Raw genomic sequence first — 27,895 nt, forward strand, 5'->3', positions numbered from 1 at the left:
GCTCCTTGTATAACACTGGTACTCAGTTGCATCGTGACTGGAAGTCGACCCTAAAATAATTGGGACAAAGGCTCTTGAGATAATAACGACAATAATAGTGAGATATAAGCACCGCAGGACATCTGAGGCTGATGACGGGGAGTAGCGACCCCGCGGGGCTATATATACCGAGTGCTCCAGGGAGAGTATACTGTCTCCCACCTCCGGCCGGCCGGAGTGAACCATGACGGGGGTTTGCCGTCCAGAGTGGAGTCGCTAGAGCATGGTTAGTAGCCCTTCTCGGAGGGCAGGTGCTTCCTGGTAAGTGGCGACTGGGCCGGTGATGCTGGACCCACAGGGAGCGCGTGATCTGCGTTTTAAGTCCGCCGAGGTATCCTCGCCCTTCAGCCGCTCTGACTACGACTTAATTTTTTGATTCACCATACCTAATTTGTAACATTCATTTATATACATTTTAAGTGTAGTAGGGCTCCTGGAGTTCCACATCAGGTGTTCTAGATCTTCAATTTTTATAAGTCATTAGAGAGTGCTTATCAGATTGAACAACTTTTGCTAAGACGTCATACCCTTATATGCTATTGTCTACCTGGGCTCCTGGAGTTCCACATCAGGTGTTTTAGATCTTCAATTTTTATAAGTCATTAGAGAGTGCTTATCAGATTGAACAACTTTTGCTAAGACGTCATACCTTTATATGCTATAGTCTGGCTGGGCTCCTGGAGTTCCACATCAGGTGTTTTAGATCTTCAATTTTTGTAAGTCATTAGAGAGTGCTTATCAGATTGAACAACTTTTACTAAGACGTCATACCTTTATATGCTATAGTCTGGCTGGGCTCCTGGAGTTCCACATCAGGTGTTTTAGATCTTCAATTTTTGTAATTCAATAGAAAGTGCTTATCAGATTGAACAACTTTTGCTCAAACGTCATACCTTTATATGGTACAGAGTAGCTGAGCTCTTGGGGTTTCACATCAGGTGTTCCAGATCTTCAAATTTATTATCTCAGCAGAAAATGCTCATCCCATGAAACAATTTTTGCCATAGCACCAATTTTGTATCTCTTATAGTTTTGTTGGTCTGTTGGAGTTCTGCATCAGCTCTTCAAGTTTCGAAGATAAATTATAGCCTATATGTTGACCAGATTTAATACCGATACAACAAAGAAAGAATCATTGAAATCCGTTCAGTAGTTCCGAAGATTAGCGTGTACAAACAAACAGACATACAGACATACAGACATACAGACATACAGACATACAGACAAACAGACATAATTTTTTTTTTGGATTTGTGCTCCATTACTGTTTCTAAACCCCACCCAATTATTATTTTTTTAATATATTCAATGTACAGACACACTTTTTTTACAGATTTATTATATGTATAGATGAACCTTTGAACCTTGTAACCTTTGATTTCGGGTACAAACTCCATTCTGATCCCACAAAATCGATATGTAAATAAGTACCTACCAAGATAACTCTTGACGTTTCTTTTATACCTACAGTCTAAAGTAGGTATCTTTTACATGATATTTAGGTAGAAGAATGAAATGGAACATACAATAACATATCTAGCTACTAATATGTAGAATATACTACTAATATACATACATAAAATTAGGTATAATTCTAATCGTACTACATGTTTTTGTAAACTTACTTCATAAGATAATAATTAAATAATAATTGTGATCCAACATACAAACTATGTGTATATTTTTTTTTTGGACATGAGGTATGTACCTTATATAACTTAAAAAGTACCTTTTGATCAATAAATAATAATAAATACGTGATTCACTCACGACCTTTTGTACCGCAGCGGAAGGCCTTCGCGGTTTGCGATTATAATGCGATGAATTTTGAATATCAGAATCGATTTTTCCCACCAAGTTCCACTCTGTTTTTCGTGTGCGTGTATACCTAATGAATTTCTTAGCGTCCTATGTAATATAAGACACACTTCGCCAGAAATCAGTGATCTGTATACGTATTGTGCATTTTATTCTTATACACAGCAACTTGTAGCTTAGTGGCATATTAACATTGAAAAATGCGACAAACCATGTCCTACCCAAACAATTTGTGAAGGAAAAATACAGCAGATTAAACCATTACTAAATGATATATTTTATTTGCAAAAAGATTTTATATTACCTATCATTTTATCAAGATGTTCTTAGACATCAGTCTGTGATTTAATTAATCTACAGGTCTTATCGACATAATGATGCCATACAAAGTCCATGTCTATGTTATCTGTGGCCGTTTGGCACGGTTCAGCACGCTTGCTGTGCCTACTTTAATTTTGATTACACCTTATAACTAGTAAAAATCTGGTAATAACTTGATTATAATAAATGGGTTGAGTTTTATACTTGTACTAGAATTCGAACTATTTTATATATATCTATGTTTTCAACCTTATTGCCTTACACACTGCATACTAAACAGTCGGCACAAAGTTTAGGTCCGTTTCATAAGACATGAGCCCGAATAATCTATCTTCCGACTAAAAGTTTGCACTGCGAAACCTTAAAATGGGGTCCATCGCCTCGAGGTTAACCAGGACTCGTTAACCTGGTCCAAATTTAGGGTCAAATTAATAATAGGATTTTAGTGTCACGTATTAAAAAACCATAAATATACTTCATGTACTATATTTTAATGTACTTCAAGTAATACAACTTTTTAGAGACGTTGGTTGATCCAGCTGATGTAGGAGGTAACTCTGGCGAAGGCAGCAGGAGAACCGACTTGGCAACCACGGGCAGATCCGAAGGAAGTTACTCCGATCTGTAATAAAGAAAAAAGTGTTAATATGTCTCGAATTTTGTAGGTTCAGGAAAGCTCAATTCGTAAATTCTTTATGCAAAAAGAATAAGTTCTACAACTTATGCAATAATAATGTTATGTAATAACGAAAGTATTTACCAAGATGCGTCTGTTGTTGCTGTTAACAACAAGAGGACCGCCGGAGTCACCCTGGCAAGTGCTTCTGCCGTTGGCGCCGCTGGTGCAGATGTTAGAAGACTGGATGATGCCGGGGAAGGACTGACTGCATACAGCGTTGGTGATCACGGGCAGGTTAACGTGTCTCAGATTTCCATCAATAACTCCACCATCACGGGCAAGACCGAAGCCAGATGCAGTAGCGGTGGCACCGTTAAACTGATTGTTCAGCTCGTTTCCAGAGGGCAGGGCAATAGGAGCGATGTTACCTGTGGGTAAATACAATGGAATATATTAGTGCGTAATTTATCACAGGTTTTTACAAAATTATTTTTTATTTCATACGTATTTTTAGTTGATACATAAAATGAACAAAGGCTGATTTTTTAGAAAGAAAAATAAAGATAATTATTTATTTGTTTAGTGGACCATTGTGCGAGCTGTGATATAAGATTTTTTTTAATTTCAATATTTCACTTACCAGAAAAACCAACGTTGGAAGGCAAGTTGATTATGGCGATATCGTTGCGCACAAGATTAGGGTTCCAGCTGCCGTGCATGACAACGCTAGCGGTGTTCAGTCTGGTGCCACCGCTGTAAAGACGAACTGATCCAAGGACAACTGTGAAACTCCTAGCCTGGTTGCGACCATCGAACCAGCAGTGAGCGGCGGTAAGAACCCTCCTGTTGTTAAGCAAAGAACCACCGCAGACACCCTGTCCGCTAGCGAAGGCAGCGAGAAGACCAGCCTGGAAATGATGGATTATTTATTAGTCTTTGAGCCTAAAGATTTTTATGCATCAACTATCTTCAAAGTGACAACCCAAATTACCTGGTAAGGGAATGCACCGAGACTGGAAGTAGAGCCACCGACAATTCTGGACGGGTTGCGGTCAGCTTCCTCCTCAGCTGCACGGATCTTCTCAGCCAAAGGAATTCCAATCTTGGTGTGATAGTCGTAGGCGGTAATGTCTTCGAGGTCGATCACATCCTCGAGGTCGATGTTCCTCGCGGAGACGACCGCGGCGAAAGCCAATAGAGTCACTGCCAAGAGTTTCATGTTGCCGATTCAAACAAACGAATGATGTTACTATTCTGCAGTGGATATTTATATATTTTGATAAAAAGATAACTTTATGATTATGAGTTATTTGATTTCATTATTTATTTTTATCAACGGGATTATTAGAAATCTTTATACCTACATCCTTTATTTTAAAATTGGCCACCTGAATGAGTTGTCTTTTTACCCTACCTATTTCATTTAGTGCCTATATTTTTAATAATAATTATTAAAACAAGTAATTGGAATGATTAAAAAAACACGTAGGTATTGGTTCAAGATTAAAAGAGTCTATGCGCAAAAATAATGACAGAGTATGCACTAAATTAAATATGGTAATAGGACAACTCATTCAAGTGGCTAGTTTATACATTTTTATTTTTTTATTTACCCCTTGAAATCGATACCACCATCATCTATGAAATCTGCCACCTTTGTTCATTCTCAAAGTAACATTTAAGAATCATTCTTAATTACTCATCTGTGTAATGTAAGTAATGTAACACACATTACTTGTTTAGTTTAAGAGATATTTATAGTTTAACTCGAATAAAACTATAAAGGTAATGGGGGGATTTATTATAAAATTGTCATAAGATGGGTTAACATGTCATTAAAGATTCATCTTTTGATTCCCACTGGGATTTTTTTCCAGAAACTTTAGGAAGCATGAGCGACGAATTATGACGAGCAATTAGAGCGTTTTCATCACGATTTAAAGGCTTTTGAATTCCAAACGTGTAGGTACTTGATAGTTTTTTTTTTAATATTTTTCCGAGACTACAAAAACCTTGTAACCGTGTACTAGTGAATTTATCAGTAGTAGTTAGTAGTTTAAGAATGTATGTGAATTTATTTTAACAGTTTATGTGTTGGTGTGGTGAATACTACCCAAATGAGCAAAAGTTTATAGTTTTCCTCAGTGCGTGCACCGTGATGCTCACAAATGTTTCTTTTAGTCTAATCGCTCTAGAAAACAATAAAAATCTGTGTGCGAACATTTTGAAATGTTTGCCAAGCTGTAACCTCCGTGCACTAACACATGGTAGCAGTGGACACGTGACTAGTATTTCTTCACTCTCGTATCCCGATGGAACGGTAGTTTGATGCAACCTGAGGGAGATCAGGCACATGACAGATAATTTCTTGTTTTTCGAGATACGGGTGTATCAATCACTAACTTACAGACTACGAGCTGTTCTGTGAAAACTTCTTATGCCCACAAAGTGGCTTCAGCCCGACCCGCAAATCGGCTACAGCTTGGCGTTCTTTTAAGGCCATAGTAAATGTTCTTGCGCCTTCAGTTAAAAGAATATGTTATTCAGTTAACTAAAATTTAAATCGATGAGGCGCTTTTTGACGCTTAAAAAATATATAAGATGTATGTGTTAAAAAATCTCCATAAATTTATTCTTACCTACATTTTGTTTTGTAAAATCTTATTTTTGTTGTTTGACAACCTTTATCTACATTATTTCAACGTTAACTAATTTGCGTAAAATGATGCTAAAAACTAATAAAGGGCATCGAAATATTGGTCCTCATCGCGGGGCATCACATCCGCATCAATAGGCTGCCAAGGTGGATGATAATGTAGATAAGAAGATACAATCTTTGAAAAAGGTCTCCATTCGAATCCAGACCAGTAGTTTTCGATGCAGTGCAGTAACTGTAGTAGTTCAGTCTTTAATAACTTATAAGAAAAAGTACAAAATGTTGATGCAGTAAAATTCGGTATTCAGTTTAAATATTTTATTCCAATCATAATATTATTTCAATTCCAAGGACATCATTTGTTAGAGACGTTGATTGATCCAGCTGATGAAGGATGAAACCCTGGCGTAGCCAGCTGGGGCACCTACTTGGCAGCCACGGGCAGATACAAAAGAGGTCACACCGATCTGAAATAAGGAAAAAGTAACACGTTAAAAAAATGAAAAGACTGTAGGTATAGGTAGGTATAATTACCATAAAAAGTAGGCATTTGACATTCAAGAACATTTGACCCAAAGGTAAAAAGGAACTGTTTATGCATCGCGTCTTGCGGCACATCTTCGCCACGAGTGGACCAAAAGCAAAGAAAGAGTTTTAAAATGGTGAAGTATTTATTATATTCATTTACCAAGATAGGTCTGTTGTTGCTGTTAACAACGAGGGGACCGCCGGAGTCACCCTGGCAAGTGCCTCTGCCGTTCGCGCCGCTGGTGCAAATGTTTGAAGAGTGGATGATATTGAAAGACTGACTACAAACATTGTTCGTAATCACGGGCAGGCTGACATGCCTTAACTCATTGCTCACGGCACCACCTGGAATTGGTACAATTATTATTTAAACAATATTCTGTTTATGCTTATTAATTACATCCTATTAAATATATATTTTTCTTACCATCTCTGGTGCGACCGAAGCCAGATGCAATAGCAGTAGCACCGGCGAACTGATTGTTGAGCTCATTGCCAGACGGTAGAGCAATGGGACGAATGTTGTCTGTTGATAAAATAATAATGTTTAAAAGTAATCATTAGCAAGTAAACATTAGCAAGTCTAAAAACACTCGCAACTGGTCACCGCGATTTGAAATAAGGTACCGTTTCAAAATAAATATAATTTTGAATGCCTTTAATGGATGAAGTTTAAAATTTATTTAGTTTTTTTTAGCTATACCTAAAGAAGAATGGATGGATGATAAACAGAGCAGCAAGAAGATAAAAAAGAAAGAGTGGATGAATGAATATTATTAATAGGTATTATTTTTCAATTTGAATGTTATACTCACTTGAAGTACCAACGTTAGAAGGTAAGTTGATCATAGCAATGTCATTACGGATAAGGTTTGCGTTCCAGCTACCGTGCATGACAATGCTGGTGGTAGACAACCTAGTGCCACCGCTGAATAGGCGAATCGAGCCGAGGACAACAGTGAGTCTCCTGGCTTGTTGGCGACCATCGTTCCAGCAGTGAGCGGCAGTAAGTACCCTCCTTTGATTTAACAAAGAACCACCGCAAACACTCTCGCCGTTTGGCATGTCAATTATAAGACCAGCCTAAAAAATATTTCGGGAAAGTTATTAATTAGACCAGTATAACGTGAAAAAGATTACAATAAAACAAGGTAACTAAGAACCTGATAAGGAAATTGGCCGAGACTGGCAGTTGAGCCACCAACAATTCTGGACGGGTTACGTTCAGCTTCCTCCTCAGCTAAACGGATTTCCTTGGCCAAGGGAATTCCAACTTTGTTGTGATAATCGTAGGCGGTAATGTCTTCGAGGTCGATCACATCCTCGAGGTCGATGTTCCTCGCGGAGACGACCGCGGCGAAAGCCAATAGAGTCACAGCCAAGAGTTTCATGTTGCCGATTCAAAATAATGAATGGTGTAATTATGTTTCGTGGATATTTATACTATTTGGCAGATAATAATTGGTCAGATAACATAACATATGTTATATCTCTTTATCTCACTTCACATTTGGTGGAAGTTTTCAATCCATTATTATTTATCCTTATGGCGGTGCTTAGACAGCACAATATAATTGCACAACAATACGAAATTGTGCAAAATGGTTTAGGGTTAATATTGAAGATTACGAAATGGTTCTTAGCGAAAAGAAAACTTGCGCACGGTTGCATTAACTATACTTTTTTTGGATTTGGATAAGTTTCGATTTGGGCGAGTCGAAAATGAAAAATAATAATTACGATACGTATGTAGGTGGATACACCATATCGAGGCTTTAGATACATCTTTATGAGTCAATCATTCAGCTAAGCTATCCAACATGTGAAAGTTTTTTATCTATACCAACTAATATAAAAATAACGAGGAAATATTGGTTTGTTTGTACCCGAAACTTTGGAACCGAATCGAATATGGTCTGAAACGTACTTTTGAAAACTTCTGAAAACAGGAGCTTTTTCTCATTTTCTTTCTCTCTTTGTATAACAGTAGGTAGAATTTTTATTTTCTAAACCAGCCTAATGAATGATGACTGTTGTATTTTTTTTCCATCGTATCAATTTTTTGGATCATCCGATTCATTAAAGCCCTTAATTAGGAAATTCCTTTCGTCAATGTTATCGACGTAGATAGATAAATAAATTTTGAATCAGCTCTTTGATTATAATTAATTGATTACCATAATAAACTTAATCCATCATATAATAAATATTTATGCAGTTGAAGGAACTATCAATTTATCGAAAAAATCTAAGAATTATTAATCACAATATAAGAAATCCTCTTCATAAATCATGCGATCGAATGGTATTTACTTTCATGGAAGATTAACAAAACAAGATAGATTTCTTATCAATTGTTTATTTCCGTCATATCAAAATATCATTACATCAATTGAAGAGTTCCTAATGTTATTATAGACGGGAGTTGATCCAGCTGATGAAAGAAGTAACTCTGGCGTAGGCAGCAGGCGCACCAGATTGGCAACCATGACCGGATCCAAAAGAAGTCACCCCGATCTGACGACACAGATAATGGACGTTATTAGAAAAAGAATATAGAAGGGAAGAAAATAAATATAGTACATGTGTTTCTTTACCAAGATCTGTCTGCCGTTGTTGGTAACTACGAGGGGACCACCCGAATCTCCTGTACATGTGCCTCTACCGTTAGCTCCGCTGGTGCAAACGTTTGAATCCTGGATGATATTGAAAGACTGACGACAAACGCTGTTCGTGATCACAGGCAAACTCACGTGTCTCAATTCGTTACTGATTTGACCACCTGAAATAGCAATTAGGTAATTAGTGTTAAAGTAGCCATCAGTATTGTGATATTACAAAATATATGGCTTTATTCTCTGCTTACCGTCCCTGGTGAGACCGAATCCTGATGCAACCGCGGTAAAGCCGGCGAACTGATTGTTGAGCTCATTACCAGATGGAAGAGCAATAGGACGAATTGTGTCTGTTGATAAATTACATATGATTAATATTACAGGTGGAAAATTGTAGCTACTACAAAACGTGACATTTTGCACACAAGTCCTGTGAATCAAGCAAACTAATCACATTAGCCTATCATCAATGTATGTGACCTATCCTTGATGTGGAAATATAGTAGGATAAAAATAATTAAATAGAATGAAAAAAATAAAATCAAATAGGGACTCACTTAAACTTTAATATTATTATATTAAAGTAATTTATATATTAGTATTATTATATTATAACTTTAATATACTCACTTGTAGTACCAACGTTAGAAGGTAAGTTGATCATGGCAATATCATTTCGGACATTGCTAGGATTCCAGCTGCCATGCATGACAACGCTACTTGTAACCAATCTGGTACCACCACTGAACAGGCGGATTGAGCCTAGGACGACTGTGAAACTCCTGGCTTGGTTCCAACCGTCAAACCAACAATGGGCGGCAGTAAGCACCCTCCTTTGATTTAACAACGAACCACCACAAGCACTTTGGTGGCTTGCATATTGAATGACAAGACCGGCCTGTAATTTTTGTACAGTAGAATTAGAAACAAATTACAAAGGACAAAGTTAAAACCAGATAATAATGGGCTAACAACCTGATAAGGGAATTGGCCGAGACTAGACGCAGAACCACCGACGATTCTCGATGGGTTTCGTTCAGCCTCTTCTTCAGCTAAACGGATCTTCTCAGCCAAAGGAGTACCAACTTTTCTGTGGTAATCGTAGGCGGTAATGTCTTCGAGGTCGATCACATCCTCGAGGTCGATGTTCCTCGCAGAGACGACCACCGCGAAAGCCAATAGAGTCACAGTCAAGAGTTTCATGTTGCGGATGTAAACTAATGAATGTGATTGATTAGTAGTGGATATTTATATACTATAGCAGAGATATAATTCTCCGATAGGGGTAATAAATTTTCTTGATACATTTTATCTCTCAGTCGATAATCATAAAGAAAAATACAAAACAACAATATTTCATAATTTCTTTATTCTGCATTGCGCTACTGCAGTAAACTTCTTATAAGTACTTTTAATATTAAATCATGGTCGCGTAATTTTTTGTTAAAGTACTCTAGATACGACCCTCTGAAAGAGCTTTTTATGTATTCAAACAATCAAATCCAAACAATCAAATCAAATCCTCATCTGAAGATCACTATGGTGATTTAATTATTTTTTATTGATTGGAACTATGAAGTTTATTCGAATAGTAGGGATACACTATAGTAAAATATAGGTATTAACTATGTTTAATGAGCTGTAATTTGTCGTTCGATTATTTTATCTGTTTTCACGGTATGCCATTTAAAGATATGACTGCAATCAATCATCATATTTATTACTAGCTGTTGCCCGCGACTTCGTCTGCGTGAGCAATATAGAATTTCCAATTTCGTTTATTTAATCATTCATTGCTCAACCCCCGTAGGTGATAGCGTGATAATATATAGCCTATGTGTTGAACCGGCCCCCAGGTAATAGTCATGCAAAATTTGATTTAAATCCATGCAGTGCTTTTTGAGTTTATCCGGGACAAACATACAGATAAACAGATAAACAGACATACAGACAAAAATTCTAAAAACTATATATTTGGGTTCAGAATCGATTATGGATCACCCTCCAAGTATTCTTTTAAAAAAATATTCAATGTACAGTTTTGACTTTCCTATCATTTTATTATATGTATAGATAACATAAATAGCAAGTATTTTGTTGTACTGCAGGCAGCTTGTTCACGAGACCACATGCAACGCAGCTGATAAGCTCTACTTAAGACTTATCTGATTGTCTCGATACCTACGAACGATACGTACGAACCTCATCTAAAGATCAGGTTGCCTAATAGAAACTGTAATAAAAAATCTAATGAAAAATATCAATGGTTTTTCCAAAGTGACCTATTTATTTTTGACAATCTATTCAATCTGAACATATACCCTATTATCAAGCTAAGAAGATGCCAGTGCATTCACTAGGGTTCTTTCAACGAGGTGATTATCTGGAAATAGTAACTACTAAAATCTCCAGATCTCGTTCAACTGCCCGATTTCATCTCATGAAGGATCACAAGAACTGCTACGCATGTATGATTTTCAAGACCATTTTCAAGGCTGGACGATATACGATTATCTATTTTATTCTGGTTGCGTGATAAAAATGTTATTTTTTTTTATAATTTTTCAGGATTATAGATAATTGATCACCTCAAGGCAAGTTGTAATCACAGGAAGTGATAATGAAAGCACACATCAATCAGTAAAGTAATTAGGGTCAGCTATAATTGTATCAGTCTTAAGCTTTCATCGTACAATGGCTAATGACAGGTTGATTTGTGTATATCCTTATCGGAGTTCTCTTTCATTCATTTTTCGCTGAAACATAATAGATAAACCACCGATGAGCAGTCTGTTATTTGGCCGGGGAAAAGCCGTTGGGTAAAAGGAAAAGAAAAATGGTTTTCTATTTTTATATTCTTTCAAACATGGGTAAATACAGTCCGGTACATTCCTAGTCATTTTCATAACGGATTTAAAGACGTTGGTTGATCCAGCTGATGAATGAGGAGACTCTGGCGTAAGCAGCAGGGGCACCAACTTGGCAACCACGGTCAGATCCGAAGGAGGTCACACCAATCTGTAAAGAAATCAAGAAATTTTAAAATGTTTTTATCAGTATAAATATTTAAGCAATTAAAGTTTGTACAAGAAAATAATATGATTTTACCAAGATGCGTCTGTTGTTGCTGTTAACAACCAGAGGACCGCCGGAATCACCGCGGCAAGTACTTCTGCCATTGGCGCCGCTGGTACAAACGTTGGAAGCCAGGAGGTTACCAAAGCTTTGACGGCAAACAGCGTTTGTGATTACAGGCAAGTTGACGTGTCTCAAGTTACCGTCGACACTGCCACCTTAAACAAATGAAGATGTGTAAATATGTATTTTTAAATGAAAACCGTGGCTAAGTTAAGAATTACTAAGGTTTTTTCTTACCATCCCTGGCGAGTCCGAAGCCAGAAGCAGTAGCGGTGGCGCCGGCAAACTGGTTGTTGAGCTCATTACCAGAGGGCAGCGCGATTGGAGCAATGGAACCTAAAGGTAGCATAAAAATATATCAGAAGCTTACTTTTGGACCATATATAATCACATAAGTATTGAATAATTTTATAAAATAAGTACATATTTTCGAATGTTAAAAATACAGGCTCAGATTACGTACTGGATGTACCAACGTTAGAAGGCAAGTTGATCATGGCAATATCGTTCCAGACGAGGTTTGCGTTCCAGCTGCCGTGCATCACAACGTTGGTAGTCGTCAGCCTAGTGCCACCACTGAACAGGCGCACTGAGCCGAGGACAACTGTTAATCTTCTGGCCTGGTTGGTACCATCGTTCCAACAATGAGCGGCGGTGAGTACCCTTCTTTGGTTAAGCAAAGAACCACCGCAGACACTCTGGCCAGCGGGCAAATCAACAAGAAGACCAGCCTGTAAAACAAAATTTATGCAATAAAAAATCAAGAGAACCGTACTATACGACAAATTGTCATGTCAAAAAGTAAAATAATAATGAACCTGGTAAGGGAATTGGCCAAGGCTGGAAGTAGAACCGCCGACAATTCTGGATGGGTTTCGTTGTGCTCCCTGCTCGGCTAGACGAATCTCTTCAGCCAAAGGAATACCAATTTTGGTGTGATAATTGTAGGCGGTAATGTCTTCGAGGTCGATAACACTCTCGAGGTCGATGTTCCTCGCGGAGACGACCGCGGCGAATGCCAATAGAGTCACTGCCAAGAGTTTCATGTTGCTGATTGAAACAAACGAATGTTGTCACTATTCTGCAGTGAATATTTATATGCTTTGGTGGGAAGATTAACTGTCGATAAAGATAATGTTTTTCTATGTGCTCCTTTCACGTTATCTATTTGATGATTGATTAATTTAAGCGCATGCTTTTTAACTGCTCTTCTTTCTGCTGTAATTGTATGCACATACGTGTAATGCAAAATAGTGTCTACTCTTTAAGTTCTGTTGCATTATGTTAACACGTTATAGGCTAACCATAACCCAGTGTTTCTGGGGAATTGTGATGCTGAACATGAACGATTTTAAAAATTTTTCTCCCAATAGGAATTAGTCATTTGCAGGTGTTTATTGATTGTGATATAATAATTTGTCATACCGAAACAGATAATTGTCATAATGACTACCTTGGTAACGATGCGTTTATTTATTGTTAAGATATAGGTACGTAATTTAAATGGTTTATCTAGAAGGTTAAGCTAAAAAATAAATTTATCTTAAATTTTCCTCTATCTATTGCGGAAAACCGTATGAAAATTAGTCATGTCGTTTTCTGAATAGACACACAGTCACTGTAGAAGACTCTATTTCTTCTATTATAAATATGTATTACTTATGCAGTGATTCATGCATTGCTAAGGTATTACTTACGGATATTATTGGTCTACTCGTAATTATGAAGAGCTCTGTAACTATGAATTCCCTAATTTGTTGAGTAACGTCGTACATAAGATACTTCAATGAAATCAATGATACTGGGGCTGGTATATTTATTTATTCACTCCAAATATTCAAATATCTTTACTGATTGGACAATGTGTTGTCGCGTAACAGCGTTTGCGGATTTTAGACATTGTATAATTAGCTGCTGAATGTTATGGGAACAAAAAATAGGACTTAAATCTGTCATGTTCCCGTATTGCTCGTACCCCACCTTCGTTATAAAGGTATTACTTATATCTTTACGAAATACCAAAAACCCGTTGTTTCTACATTTAAAAGTAGGTACCTACATGATAGTTACTAAATTGGTTTTACGTGTTTTTTTCCAAATCATATTGTATGATTTTTAGATAACAAGTACAAAAAAAGGAAAGCTACAGTATGCAGGATAGGGTTAAGGGTAGTTACTACCTCCTAATAAAAATTAAGCCAACAAAAATTAATATAATTATAGTTATTTAAAATAAAGAATTTTAATGTAAAGCTATGATTCTGTTACGAAAAATACATAAGTGTATCCTTGTAATGCTCTTAAAAATATTTTATATATTTTGCAGTAGTTAGTAGCTAGATTCTTAAGTGGGTACTTTAGAAGGAAAATACAGTCACTTTCGTATAATAGAAATTTCCACAACAAGAGATAAAGACTTAGGTAATGGTAATTACAAGTCATTCATTATGTCTTATCAGGATGGCTAGTTTAAGTGACAAAAAATAAATGTTATTGATAAAATAATAATAAGGTGTGAACGGTCGGGTTAATGTTTTCTATTAATACAGAAACATTGCACCGACCCCAAATATTTGGGATATCATTGAGAACAGGACAGGGGGAAGAAGAAGTAGTAGTATTTCAAGGGGTTATTTCGTGTGGAAAGCAAAGAGATCATTATCGTTAATCACGATTTAAGCTATCAGTCACCAATTATTGGCGATATTCCTGTCAGCTATGATAGATTAATTCACACAAAGTGGCACTATATTTTTTTGTAACACTCAGGCTTACATTATTACAATCTCTCTCAGGTCGTGTCGGATTGCTGTCCCATCGGGCTATGAGAGTGGAGGTATAGTGAGTGCACCTGTGTCTGCGCAAATGCTTGTGCACTATGATATGTCCTGCGCAGTTGGCTAATGTCCTTACACGTGAACAGCTGCTGTAGCCGATAATCGACTAGGAGGACATTATTATAAACTTGAAAATGGGTGCGACAGGTAATATCAAATTGGCTACAGGTTATTGAATATAATTTAAACGATAGGTTCAAAGGTAATACTCGATAGATTAGTGACAGTTTATTTCATAGATATAATTTAATCACTTATATAAAAATAATCTTTATTTGCAGAGACATGGTATTACAGGAGTCCAACATTCAACATTATAATGATAATAATTCATCGTTGGAATCAGAGACGTTGGTTGATCCAGTCAATGTAAGAAGTAACTCTGACAAATGCACTAGGCATGCGATATTGGCAACCACGGGGAGATCCAAATGAGGCCACGCCAATCTGCAAGTGTTAAAAAAAAAGTTAGTGCTCACATTTGCAATTTTATACTCTATGGACGAGTGCTTGCGAGTCACTGCGGACTGAATTATGTTCCCAAAACATTTTTGATACTCAAAAGGATACTGAATAGGCTGATGATTCATTCTATGAAACAGGGATTAAATGTCTGTCCATCCACAATGTGTTTGTTTATTGTCAATTACTACATGGAATCTCATTAGCTCCTGTTCTATGACTTACGTTACCTATCTCGTCATTTTAACTAATACCTACATACGTAAAACAATGATTACGTACCAGAATGCGTTTGTTATTCCTGACTACAGTGAGAGGACCACCAGAATCACCCCTGCATATGTTCTTTCCACCAAAGCCGCTGGTGCAAATATTCGAAGGTTGCAAGAAATAAAAAAAGCGCAGACGACACGCACGGTTTGAGATCACAGGTACATCGACATGGCTCAGGAACTGGCTCTCTGATATTTCGCCAGAGGGACCTGTATGAAAACAATTAAGATTAGTCTGATGTTAAGGGTAAAAAATAATTAAAAACCAATCCAATCTTCTTGTTAGGTAGTTCAAATCAATAATGATTCTCACCATCAGCAATGCGTCCGAAGCCAGATGCGGTAGCGATATCACCCACAAAATCGTCGTTAATTTCATTACCAGTAGGAAGAGCAATAGGGGCGATGATATCTGTTGAAAATTATAAAATGTGTGATTATTTATTTTCACACACGTCTTATGGGACCTACTTCATATTCATCATCATCATCTCAGCCATAGGACGTCCACTGCTGATCATAGGCCTCCCCCTTAGATCTCCACAGATACCTGTTGGAGGCGACCTGCATCCAGCGTCTTCCGGCGATCTTTATAAGGTCGTCTGTCCACCTTGTTGGTGGACGTCCTACGCTGCGCTTGCTAGACCGTGGTCTCCACTCCAGCACTTTTCGACCCATTTCCACTTCAACTTACTAATCCGTACTTCATATTATATAATTAAAATATTTTTTTTAAATTGGACGGATACATTGGACATTATGCATTTAATAAATATAATAAGACAAAATATATTAGAAATGCCTCAATAAAAACCTCAAAAACATAATAACTATCAGTAAATGCTTAAAATACTCACTTGATAGAGGCGCGGCAGAAGGCAGGTTAATAATTGCGATGTCATTACGAATACGATCAGGGTTCCAGTCTTCATGCATCACAACATTGGTTGTATATGATCTAAATCCTCCTGAGTACAAACGAACTGATCCGAGGACTACTTCCACACCCCATCCTTGGTGGAGACCATCAAACCAGCAATGAGCAGCGGTCAGCACTCTCTGTGCATTGAGCAGAGAGCCACCGCACACACCTCTCATATCATCGAAGTTGACCAATAGTCCAGCCTGTAAAAAAGTAATTTGAGAGCATTGTAGACTCTGCAAGCATGTGAGCTATTCAATAGAAATCTTTAGTTAAATACAACAGTAATAGAAGCTTTTGCATATGAAACAATTATTATAAGAATGCCGGGTCTCTTAAGTTAACCTGATATGGAATTTGGCCAAGGCTAGCTGCAGAGCCACCGGTTATTCTGGATGGGTTGCGAATGGCTTCTTCCTCGGCTATGCGAATCTCTTCGGCCAAAGGAGCACCAATTTTAGACAGGTAGCCATATGCTGTCAGATCTTCAAGATCAATTACATCTTGAAGATCAATATTTTTAGCGGAGGCTGCCACTGCCCAAGCCAACAGTGTCACAGCCAAGAACTTCATGTTGCCGGTATTAGAAGATGAATGGCATCACTAGACTGTAGTTGTTATTTATAGGCATTGGACTATGAGATTATTCTTAGATTATTATCATTTCCTTGATAATTACAGACCTATCAAAGATCGTAAGATATAAGACAGATTTGGGTATCACCCAATTAGAAAATCTTTGCGACATCAACAACTTGTTTTTCCTATCTAATCAATTGTAATCGGATTGTCACCTTCCGCGAAGGCGCGGCCATGTCTCAGTCGCCATCAGATGATTCTTGTGAAATCATTGTGGAAACCTAAACTGGAAGTTTTAGTCGCCAATTTCACGTTGATCAGTCTCGGTTCAAATGTATGAACATAGAGCATGTATGAACCTCTTCTCGCCATTTTGTTACACAAGTAAATATGGCTCTAACATTGCACTGGCTTATTGGTGCCTCGTGAAGTAAATAAAGAATTATAGGGACGAAAACCAATCAAAGACCATTAATCCATTTCACTAATTTCGAATAATAGCTACTACATACATTTCAGTTTTTCTTTTTGTCTTATTAGTAAGGCGACCGATGCCAAACAACTTAACTTTAACTTAACTTTTACACAGTTTTTGATCTATATCTATATCAAAACGGACAAACATTTCAACATTTCAAGCTGTCATAGTAAACGTTGTTCTAAATAAAAAGGCCTATCCAATGATATATGTGACGTTGTTATTATGTTTTTGAGGTTTTGATTGAGGCATTTCTAATATATTGGTGGGGTATACCAAATCCCATATATTTGTGCCCATTGTCCATTAAAAAGCCTACACAATCTGGGAACTGGGGAATTAACGCCTAAAACTGTTTTTCGTCGGGGTGAGTAAAATATCATAATGGGTTTCCGCGGGTATTTGTATCAGGGATGAAAACCAATCAAAGACGTTAGTTAATCCATTTCAAGAAGTTAAGAATCATTTGTTTATCAAATTGTCTATTTTACAATGTAACTAAATAAATACTGACATTGATGAATACTTTTAATAAGAAGAATATCTAGGTAAGCATGATACCTATTTAACCATGTCATGTTTCATGTTACTGTGCCAAGTTAGGCACAATGTGGCTACTGAAGTATTTGTACAAAGCTGCTAGCCTAGAGGATGAGAGAATTTATGTACATACATAAGGATCAACCAGTTTGGCCTAGGCTCAACTAGTTCATTTTATCGCCCGATAACCTAATTTTTATGTATTTTAGACTAGGGTTTATTACTTTATCCTATTGCATGTAGAAATAACTAATTTAGCTTAGGCAACCCTAGTTTGGCCGGAAATCAAGTATGGTCGCATTTGTACCTATATAGGAACAATTCTAGGTACTTGATCCATAGATTTAACCTGCGAAGAAGCGCAAACGCTAACGCTTATTAATTTCGGTACAAATTAAATAGCATCCTCTACTCTTTAGTGATATTAAAGTGACTTTATTTTTATATTATCTAGTGTTTCAGTTTCGTTGTTCTTTGATTAAATATAATTAAGAGCAGCTATTAGGTCTACCTACTCTATTTTTTACTTAAGAGGTTTTATGTCAGTGCGAGCTGACCGTTACTACAAGCAAATGTTACCTCTAAGCAAATGATAAGGTTATCAGATTAAATCATAAAAAAAATAAAACGAAGTATTAGTATTATTTAAATCAATAATTTAATCAGTCACATAAATTTGCAGTCGACAGTTGAAACTTCGTTAAATTCAAAGACGTTGGTTGATCCAGCTGACGTAAGAGGTAACTCTGGCGAAGGCAGCAGGCGCTCCGACTTGGCAACCACGGGCAGATCCGAAAGAGGTCACACCGATCTAGAAGTAGGAAAATAAAAAATATGAAAGTATATAACAAATTATGAAAGTAAAAGAAAGTCAAAATAAAGTGTAAGCTTTTGTTACTGAGGGTTGTAGACAGTGGTGTTAATTTGAATAAAGGAGCAGTTAACAATAATGGTCATGATATCCAGTCACCATTGGTAGTCAGGCTCATCTCGCAGTGCATTCAGCGCAATGTGGTTGAAAAACAGTTTTATTATTTAGTTACTGCCTATTTGGTTTTTAAAAATCAGTAAATCTTTCCAACCACATTAGGACTTAAGGGATACGCTGATTTTATTCAATTTAAAAACAAAATCATTGTTGAAGATCATTGTAGAACTTGTTAACGTACCAAGATTTTTCTGTTGTTCCTTTCTACAGTAAGAGGACCACCAGAGTCTCCCCTGCAGGTGCTCTTAGCACCAGCGGTGTTGATGCAAATGTTGGATGATTGCAAGATCAAGAAGGATAGGCGGCACACGTTGTTCGAGATCACAGGCACATCCACGTGACTTAAGAACTGGCTTGTAGTGATGGCTCCTGAAGCAGCTGAGATTAGGAAATAAAGATGAGTTAAATATACCAGTGACTAAGAAAGTATTTCAAATGTCTAATTATCTATAATGTCTTCTTACCATCACCGGTACGTCCGAAGCCAGACGCGGTAGCGATATCTCCTACAAACAGTTCGTTGAGCTCGTCACCAGCGGGAAGAGCGATGGGGGCGATGTTGTCTGTTAAAAAGTGTAATTTGTTAAATTACTAATTTCTTTACTTCTAGTAATAAAATAACATTATGTAAAAATATACTCACCAGAAAAAGAAACAGCAGAAGGCAAGTAGATGATGGCGACGTCATTACGAATAACACTAGGCATCCAGTTTTCGTGCATCACAACATTGTTTGAATGCAACCTGACACCACCAGAGTACAAACGAATTGATCCCAGGACCACTTCGACGCTGAAGGCTTGGTTTTCACCATCAAACCAACAGTGAGCAGCGGTAAGCACTCTTTGTGCGCTGACCAGAGAACCACCGCACACACCCCTGCCCAGGTCAAAGCTTGCCAATAGACCAGCCTGTAAATTGATAAATTAAAACCATCAAAAAATTACGTTTATTGAGTCTGTAAGTGAGTCTGGTAGAGATTAGTTCTTTGTTTCGGAATATTTATCGAAAAGAAGATAATGATTATGTTTATTTAGGAGAACCAGAACCAGAGAAGTAAAAGAAAACCAGATTTAAATATAGAATAAATTAAAGATGGACTTTAATGAATGCTTTGGATTTTACCTGGTAAGGGAATTGTCCAAGGCTAGCTGCAGAGCCACCGGATATTCTGGATGGGTTGCGAATGGCTTCTTCCTCGGCTATGCGAATCTCTTCGGCCAAAGGAGCACCGATTTTGGCCAGGTAGCCATATGCTGTCAGATCTTCAAGATCAATTACATCTTGAAGACCAACGTTCCTTGCGGAGGCTACCGCTGCCAAAGCCAATAGAGTCACAGCCAAGAACTTCATGTTGCCGGTATTAGAAACTGAATGACATTATTAGTTTTTGGTACATATTTATATCGTCTTGCTTTAAGATTAAGCTAAGATTATAATATAATATCAGTGATAACTACTAGTACCTAACTATCAAAAGAACCCAAGATATGATTATAATTAAGGATAGTGTTAACATCAACTAGGAAACCCCCATGACTAAATCAATTTTTAATCTTTCTAATCTCAATTCCAATAGTTGGGTGGTAAACCCCAGAAAAATATAATTAAGTTTAGGTAGTTTGAGTACAATGCGGTATTTATAGTGTTTTTCCAAATTAGCCCAGATAACCACTGAAATCGCGAACAGACCACTATCTTCCCATAAAAAGTCATCCTTAGCATCTTTTTGACATCATCCTATACGACTAAATTAATCCATATAAATTTTTCTTTGCAGTTTATGCGTCTTGTGGTTAATTTAAGTGTAAGTCTTCGTATCGCTTTCTTTTAAAATATTGTGTCTCATCTTGTGGTGTGATCGGACTGCATTTATTATTATAATAATTAGCATAATATGAGAATAGGTTATCTATTAATAAGTAGTTCATTTGTTTTATTAAACATGTATTATCAATCAGTTAGGTATTCATAGCAGTTGTAGATTTAATCAAGGAACTTAAAGGCGTTGGTTGATCCAGTTTATGAAAGAGGTGACTCTAGCATAACCAGCCGGCGCGCCGACTTGACAGCCGCGATAAGATCCGTAAGAGGTTACACCGATCTGTAAAAAAATATTGATATATTTATTTCTTCTTGAATACACATTGAAAAACTCTAAAAAGCTTCTTATTTTTAGCTGTTTGCAAGGTACATGTACCTTAATTTCACTGAAATGGATTCTTTATTCGCAGAGACATGGTAAATAAAAAAGGTGGTAAAATAAAATAAGTCTCTTAGCATGTCTCGACTTCAGTAGGAATGCAAAAATTATAACAAAAAAGCTTAAACTTAAAACCTAAAACTAAGTAGGCACATAAACCCACTTTTCTATTATTCACTTTCCTGTAAGCCAAGCTTTTAACCTCTTGCTTTATTTATTGCTTTAGTTGTGATGACATTTTTGTTACTTACAAGTAAATAATAACTAATAAATTGTTAGAATGTATTAGTTTTACTGTTTCGATGTACCTACCTAATAAACACCGTGTTAATTAAGAACTTGGAGAATATATAATATTGTACCTACTGGTATACTGTATTTAAAAAGGAAATAAATTCTATTCTATTCTTTAGGTATCCTTCTAATTTCTCTAGGAATTTTGTTATACATGTTAATCTTTGGACGTTTTCAACTGTAGTTCAAACTACAATGTAGCTAAGCAAAATGTTATTTACCAGGATTCGCCTGTTATTTCTGTTGACAACGAGAGGACCACCAGAATCACCACTGCAGATATTTTTTCCGCCAGCACCGCTGGTGCAAATGTTTGATGATTGAACAGCAGATCCGAAGGATATCCGACACAAGCTGTTTGAGATCACAGGTACGTCCACATGGCTTAAGAAGTGGTTTGGACCAATGCTGCCAGATGGACCTATGTAGAAAAACCTTTATTATTTTATGTGTACCTATTATGGTCAGCATCGTGTGGTACTAAAAAATCCTAATTTGTGTGATATTGACTAACTTAATAATTTAAATGAAACTACTTTTACGGATTTTATCGCTGTTTTATTAATATTATTTTCCAGCATCCATGGTCACGGACAGACTTAACAGCGATAAAATCAGTAAAAGTAGTTTTATTTAAATGTCTAATATTCGCGTAAGTGTCAGTAATCAATAAGTGAATAATTGTTTCTTACCATCACCAGTTCGCCCAAAACCAGATGCAGTAGCGATTGCACCAACAAACTGGTCGTTCAGCTCGTTGCCAGAGGGAAGAGCGATGGGGGCGATGTTGTCTGTTGAAAAATGTATTTATTGAGACATTACATAATACAATTTTACTGAACTAAGTATGTTACAGTCTATTCGAGTGCAGCGGAGCTATTCAGCCTTTCTTTTGTAAACAAGTGCTTATTTGATCTCCGCATGCGTTCTTCTTGGTAATACTGGTAGTAAGATTATTTATCGCCTCATTACCCATCATGAATATTTATGATATCATCCTGGATCAGAAAAATTACAACTTAATACTAAAATATATTTTTAAAAGTTGTATAAAAATGTACCTACCTAACAGGTTTTTTTTAAAGAAAGCTGTATCGTATACTCACTTGAACTTGCAACTGCAGATGGCAAGTTAATAATTGCGACGTCATTCCGAATAAGTCTAGGGTTCCAGTTTTCATGCATCACAACGTTGGAGGTAACCAGCCTCACTCCACCAGAGAACAAACGAATTGATCCTAGAACAACCGTAAGCCGCCAAGCTTGATCTTCACCGTCGTACCAGCAGTGAGCAGCCGTCAGCACTCTTCGTGAGTTGAGTAAAGAACCACCGCAAACACCTCTGCCATCGTCGAAATCAGCCAATAGAGCAGCCTGCAAAGAAACGAATATTTAACAACAAAGTGCAAACGCATAAAAGAAGACGACACTGATGATGATAGAAAAACTGTGGATTGTGGCTTTCGGAAATGAAGGCGCACCATAAATGGCAGAAGATTAGTGATCAAGAATGTCTGAGAATACTTAATCAGTAAAATAACCTTAGTGGTGATTGGGAAATATGTATATATAGTTTAAAAAATCTCACCTGATAAGGGAATTGTCCAAGACTTGCTGCAGAGCCACCAGTTATTCTGGATGGATTGCGGCTGGCTTCTTCCTCGGCTATGCGAATCTTTTCAGCCAAAGGGGCACCTATTTTGGCTAGGTAACCATATGCTGTCAGGTCCTCGAGGTCAATCACATTTTGAACATCAACGTTTCTTGCGGAAACAACCGCTGCCAAAGACAGTAATGTCACAGCTAAGAACTTCATATTGCTAGGTGTGAGAAAACTGTGGATGCGTTTGCTTAAGGCCCATATTTATAGACAATTGTCTCTTTGATTATTCTAAGATTATATTTTTTTATAGGAATCTTATCTTATTTTTGATGTTTATGGAAGACCCAGTAAGAGAAAACCCTATCAGTTGGTCTTTAGATAGGTATCGGATCTACAAAAAATCCGGTCTTAAAAGGATTTCCGTCTATCATAGGGTTGGCGAATTATAAGAAAATTAATCATTTAATTTAGTTTAAAACGCCGGCGCCGTAACCAGAAATATCCGTACCTTACTTTTCATATAAAGTTACAAATCATATTATGAAGTTTAAATTATTTGAAAACATGTTTTTATCAAGTACCAAGGATCTATGTTACCTATACATAGCAAATGATAAAAAATAAAGAACTACATATTTTTATTTGGCAAAAAAATAGTTCAAAACTTTTCTAATTCCATTACGTACTATTACTACTATTCTATTCTATTCATATACACTATTCTAGTAGTGTAAAAAGTTTTGATAAATAACTTAAATCATTTTCAAATCATTTACTCTTTAATATATATCAAAGTTCACACTAAAATACATATATGTTAACATTATGATTGTTTGAACTAGGTTGAACCTGTGTCTCAAGCGAAAGAAGAGCTTATTTGATAATTTGATGATATAAATTGACAATCTAGTATACAAATAATTGACGAGCTAACATCAATTAAAATAAATACATATTTTTACTTATACCTAATGCTTATTTATTATTGTTTGCGCCTGCAGTTTCAATTGCACACTTTAAGTAGGTCTTCCGTGCGGTCATAAAACAGACTTTGCAGATAACAAACAAAACAAAAAAAATTTCACTCTTAATTTGTATTTACAAAAAATAATAATCTTTTGAATGCAAAGGTTGACTCAAATATTACATGATGGCGACATGATGCATAAATTAATAAAAATTAAATTGATATAAATAGTACGATAGACAGCCTTATCACACAACGCATTTCATTCATATTTTCTTTTGAATAGAGTCAAGTATAAGACAAATGATAACGGGTTGGCATTCAGTATCTTACTCCTGCCAGAAGGTTTACCAAAGTCCCGTTGGAACTACTTTACGCATCCCGATAAAAAGTAGCCAACAACCTCCCTCAATAAACGGGCTATTACTTAAATATTAAAATCGGATTAGGTACCTACTAGCTCTTGAGATTATCGTGAGCAAAAAATAAAATAATAAATAAATAAAAAAGTAGATATTTTAGCACTAAAGCATGGTCCAGCTTTGCAATTCTATAAAATTCGATCAACAACTCGCATTTCACTTCGATTCGTAATGTCATTTCATACTTTAGGGGAGGTAGGGGAGGGATGGGCACTTTTTCACATTTATTGCATAAAAAATCAGATTTTATTGCCATTTCTTATGTTTGGCTAGATAAAATCAAAGAGCTATCCTAAAAATTACAATCAGTTTCAACATTACGAGATATTTAAACGGTTTAAATAAAACCGTCGACACGTCAAAATTTTGTTTAGTCTGACATGCTTTAGTTGGTACTTACGTAGTGTTTAAAGTTACTTTTTGCTTTTTATAGGGTTTATCGTTTATAACATTTTGTCATAATAATTGCGTACTTTTTTGGGTCGGGGGTTTTTTTAAATTTATAATTTTATTTTATTTCATGGTTTTTTAAAGGAGCTCCTTAATTTTTCCTTCTTTTTATGATGGGTTCGCTATAATTATGCGATCTCAGCCAAAGGAAGCTGTTTAACAATCCTCATGACAAACTGGCTCTGGGAGAATTGCACAGATTGAGAAACAATAAAGATGGACCTTTGTTGATCCAGGGTTATATACCATTCTAGGGTTTCATCCGCCACATCCCATTTCCAGCATTAGGTTCTCGTCAATTAGAAACATGAAGAAAACTAGTCAAGACAAATTAAACGAGCCCAAACTCGATGGGTTTACTAAAAGGCAGTTCAGGGTTACGTCTCCTATCTTCGTGTTCTAACAGCAGACCAGCTCAGTGGTTCCAGAAGACATTAGTATTTCAAATTTTAGATCCCAAATATGCTTGCAAGTAAACTGAGCGTGTAACATTCCTATCACACCTAACAAACGAGCTGATGACCTTGAAGACCTGAACCGATTTCCACCAAACATAGCTAAGAACACTCCCGAATGACATTCCTTTTAAACAAAAAAAACCGCATTACAATCGGATCATCCGTTTGGGAGCTACGATGCCACATACATACACACACACACACAGACACGTTAAACTTATAACACCCCGTCGTTTTTGCGTCGGCTGATAAATATGGAGTCCCTAGATCAAGTTGGCAACGGTACCTGAAACAAATTATACAAACAATAATATTACAAATTATACATTACATGGTATGTCCACGCCACGCCTCCCTACCATAGGGAGCATTGGACACTTTTGACTTAGCTTATAAAAAAAAAATCGGTAAAAAAACTTAAGTAAAACGGTTTTATCTTATGTGCACTGAACTGTTTTTTTAATTAGGCTATGTTGTCCCACTGCTGGGCAAAGGCCTCCCCCAAAGCCTTCCACTTTTCTCTATCCATCGCTGCTTGAGGCCAGTCCGAGAGGAAGCTGTCCAAGTCTTTCCTCCAGCGTTTCCTTGGTCTCCCTCTCGGTCGCCTTCCATCCTCCGGGATCCACTTTGTAGTAATATTGGCCCACTTGTCCGGGTGCATTCGACAGATGTGACCCGCCCAATCCCACTTCAACTTTGCAGACTTATTGCCCACATCGACTATGCCCGTCTTGGACCGGATAGTGGTGTTGCGTATCCGGTCGCTAAGCCGTATGCTGAGCAGGCTACGCTCCATGCTTCTTTGGCATACTTTTAGCCTGGACTTCTGAGATTCGGTCAAAGACCAAGTCTGAGCGCCGTAGGTTAGGATGGGCAGAATACACATGTCGACTAGTTTTCGCTTCAGCGATAAAGGGAGCTCACCCTTCATAAGCGACTTCATGGACCAGTAGCTCTTCCAGGCGTTTTCGATCCGTCGATCGATTTCCTTGTCTTGCCTGTTTTCGAAGGACACTAACTGGCCCAAGTAGATGTATTCGTCGACATGTTGTATCTCTTGCCCATCTACCTCGACCCTACGTTTCGCGCTATTAGTCATTACTTTAGTCTTTGACCGGTTCATCAGCCCGACTTTGAGGCTGGCGGAGCTCAGCTCTTGGAGCATCTGTTGCAGCTGTTCTGCCGACGGTGCGAATAGGACAATATCATATGAAAACTAGAAATCACTGAAAACTAGAAAATAAAAAATAGTTACTTACCTGTCAACCTACGTAGGTGGTCCCGGTCATATTAGACTAAAATAAAAACGTGGGGCCCATAAACTATTGCTGTAGTACCTCTTCTAGAGGTATAATAGGTGTGGATTGCATCGACTTACTATAATCGTAACTGGAGATTTTGACAATCAATCATTAATAATAGAAAATACACATACCTTTCATTAGTTTTCTCTTTATAACGATCCGAAACCGCAACAAAATATTTAAGTACTTTTACGAGTGTTTGTTCTTGACAACTCACAGAAATGACAGATAGTCTATGGATGAACACCGTTACCAGTCGGTAACGTAAACTACCCAATAAAAAAAAAAACTATGATCAAATCAGAATAAAAGGACCCCCCTTTTATTCTGATTTGATCATGTCTCCCAACTGCCCATCTCTCCCCTACCTCCCCTATAGATATACAGATTTTGACAGATCTGTCAAAATCTCGACTTTAATTTAGTTCAACTTGTCAACACGCTCGATAGTGTAGCGCTAGTGTAGTTTGACAATGTCAATCACGAAACTTTAAGGTAGAATTCTGTGGGTCGCGATTGTCGCAGTCGCGCGCGACAAAAGTCAACCTATGAAAATGTATGGCACCGCTGCCGAGGACCGCGACAGTCGCGCGCGGACGACGAATTTCGTGAGCCGCTCGCGGCCGTACGCTTCTCAACATGGTCTAGCGCTTAATAACATCTATAGAATTTTAGTAAAACCAGAATTAAATTGTTGACAATGCCGCGAGCAGCTTACGAAATTCGTCGGCCGCGCGCGACTGTCACGGGCCTCGGCAACGGTGCCATACATTTTCATAGGTTGACTATTGTCGCGTCCACGGAATTCTACCTTTAGATCGAAGTCGAAGTGAGAGTGATGTCGAAGTGAGTTGTAATATTTTATAGAATCGACATGCAGATTAGCAGGTTTTGTTGCGCATACTAAAACTGAGCTATTATAAGCAATACATATGTACATTGTAAACGAAAAAAAAAACGGTCCCGCTGTTCCAGGCGTTAATTTCTTGCTTGCCGAGGTAGTTTTCATAGTTTTCTGTGTGTCGGATCGTCGTGATCGGAAACTCCACTAATGTGAAAGCCCTATAAGTCCAATATCATTTAATGTCACAATGATTTCGCTCAATTATCAATTATCTGCTAAGTATGTTAATCATGCTCCCACCATATTTTATTAAGTTCTAAGATCTCCCATGCTTTCTGTGGTAGTATCTTTAAAATATAGGTAATAGTTATGTTACTTAGATTAAACATTTTTTACATTCAATATCTTCAACTACTAATATTTGAAGCTGAAGTTTGTTCGTATTAAATGTCTTGATCTCAGACCCATTCGTATAGCAATAATTACTTATCTGAATTTTTACGCCTTAACTTTTTTACATATTTTAACTGTTAATTAT

The 27,895-nt window shown here is 37.1% G+C and overlaps 6 protein-coding genes across 6 annotated transcripts; all 6 read right to left on the minus strand.

Annotated features, from left to right (window-relative positions):
* Positions 1 to 2,648: 2,648 nt before the first annotated feature.
* On the minus strand, positions 2,649 to 4,048 carry LOC135116552 (collagenase-like). The gene is made up of 4 exons (XM_021345781.3): positions 3,789 to 4,048; positions 3,438 to 3,705; positions 2,939 to 3,225; positions 2,649 to 2,800 (listed from the first exon to the last, which is right to left on the minus strand). Exons 1-4 carry the CDS (start codon positions 4,014 to 4,016, stop codon positions 2,696 to 2,698), a joined length of 888 nt encoding a protein of 295 aa, XP_021201456.3. The 5' UTR covers positions 4,017 to 4,048; the 3' UTR covers positions 2,649 to 2,695.
* Positions 4,049 to 5,756: 1,708 nt separating this feature from the next.
* Positions 5,757 to 7,404, minus strand: LOC135116551 (collagenase-like). The gene is made up of 5 exons (XM_049844287.2): positions 7,145 to 7,404; positions 6,797 to 7,064; positions 6,409 to 6,507; positions 6,142 to 6,326; positions 5,757 to 5,920 (listed from the first exon to the last, which is right to left on the minus strand). The coding sequence occupies exons 1-5, from the start codon at positions 7,370 to 7,372 to the stop codon at positions 5,816 to 5,818; spliced, it is 885 nt and encodes a 294-aa protein (XP_049700244.2). The 5' UTR covers positions 7,373 to 7,404; the 3' UTR covers positions 5,757 to 5,815.
* Positions 7,405 to 8,320: 916 nt separating this feature from the next.
* On the minus strand, positions 8,321 to 9,816 carry LOC135117941 (collagenase-like). Its single transcript, XM_064038550.1, has 5 exons — positions 9,572 to 9,816; positions 9,227 to 9,494; positions 8,848 to 8,946; positions 8,579 to 8,763; positions 8,321 to 8,498 (listed from the first exon to the last, which is right to left on the minus strand). The coding sequence occupies exons 1-5, from the start codon at positions 9,797 to 9,799 to the stop codon at positions 8,394 to 8,396; spliced, it is 885 nt and encodes a 294-aa protein (XP_063894620.1). The 5' UTR covers positions 9,800 to 9,816; the 3' UTR covers positions 8,321 to 8,393.
* A 1,638-nt stretch (positions 9,817 to 11,454) lies between these two features.
* Positions 11,455 to 16,817, minus strand: LOC110384558 (transmembrane protease serine 9). The gene is made up of 10 exons (XM_064038648.1): positions 16,573 to 16,817; positions 16,163 to 16,430; positions 15,619 to 15,717; positions 15,316 to 15,515; positions 14,922 to 15,018; positions 12,553 to 12,794; positions 12,198 to 12,465; positions 11,972 to 12,070; positions 11,705 to 11,889; positions 11,455 to 11,614 (listed from the first exon to the last, which is right to left on the minus strand). Exons 1-10 carry the CDS (start codon positions 16,798 to 16,800, stop codon positions 11,510 to 11,512), a joined length of 1,791 nt encoding a protein of 596 aa, XP_063894718.1. The 5' UTR covers positions 16,801 to 16,817; the 3' UTR covers positions 11,455 to 11,509.
* A 1,642-nt stretch (positions 16,818 to 18,459) lies between these two features.
* On the minus strand, positions 18,460 to 20,194 carry LOC110384478 (brachyurin). Its single transcript, XM_049844282.2, has 5 exons — positions 19,938 to 20,194; positions 19,456 to 19,723; positions 19,277 to 19,375; positions 18,994 to 19,190; positions 18,460 to 18,635 (listed from the first exon to the last, which is right to left on the minus strand). The coding sequence occupies exons 1-5, from the start codon at positions 20,163 to 20,165 to the stop codon at positions 18,531 to 18,533; spliced, it is 897 nt and encodes a 298-aa protein (XP_049700239.1). The 5' UTR covers positions 20,166 to 20,194; the 3' UTR covers positions 18,460 to 18,530.
* Positions 20,195 to 20,743: 549 nt separating this feature from the next.
* LOC135117939 (brachyurin-like) lies at positions 20,744 to 23,139 on the minus strand. Its single transcript, XM_064038548.1, has 5 exons — positions 22,898 to 23,139; positions 22,416 to 22,683; positions 22,002 to 22,100; positions 21,531 to 21,730; positions 20,744 to 20,916 (listed from the first exon to the last, which is right to left on the minus strand). The coding sequence occupies exons 1-5, from the start codon at positions 23,123 to 23,125 to the stop codon at positions 20,812 to 20,814; spliced, it is 900 nt and encodes a 299-aa protein (XP_063894618.1). The 5' UTR covers positions 23,126 to 23,139; the 3' UTR covers positions 20,744 to 20,811.
* Positions 23,140 to 27,895: the final 4,756 nt, after the last annotated feature.

Source organism: Helicoverpa armigera, chromosome 16 (assembly GCF_030705265.1).
Source record: "Helicoverpa armigera isolate CAAS_96S chromosome 16, ASM3070526v1, whole genome shotgun sequence".
In the NCBI taxonomy this organism is placed as follows: domain Eukaryota; kingdom Metazoa; phylum Arthropoda; class Insecta; order Lepidoptera; family Noctuidae; genus Helicoverpa; species Helicoverpa armigera.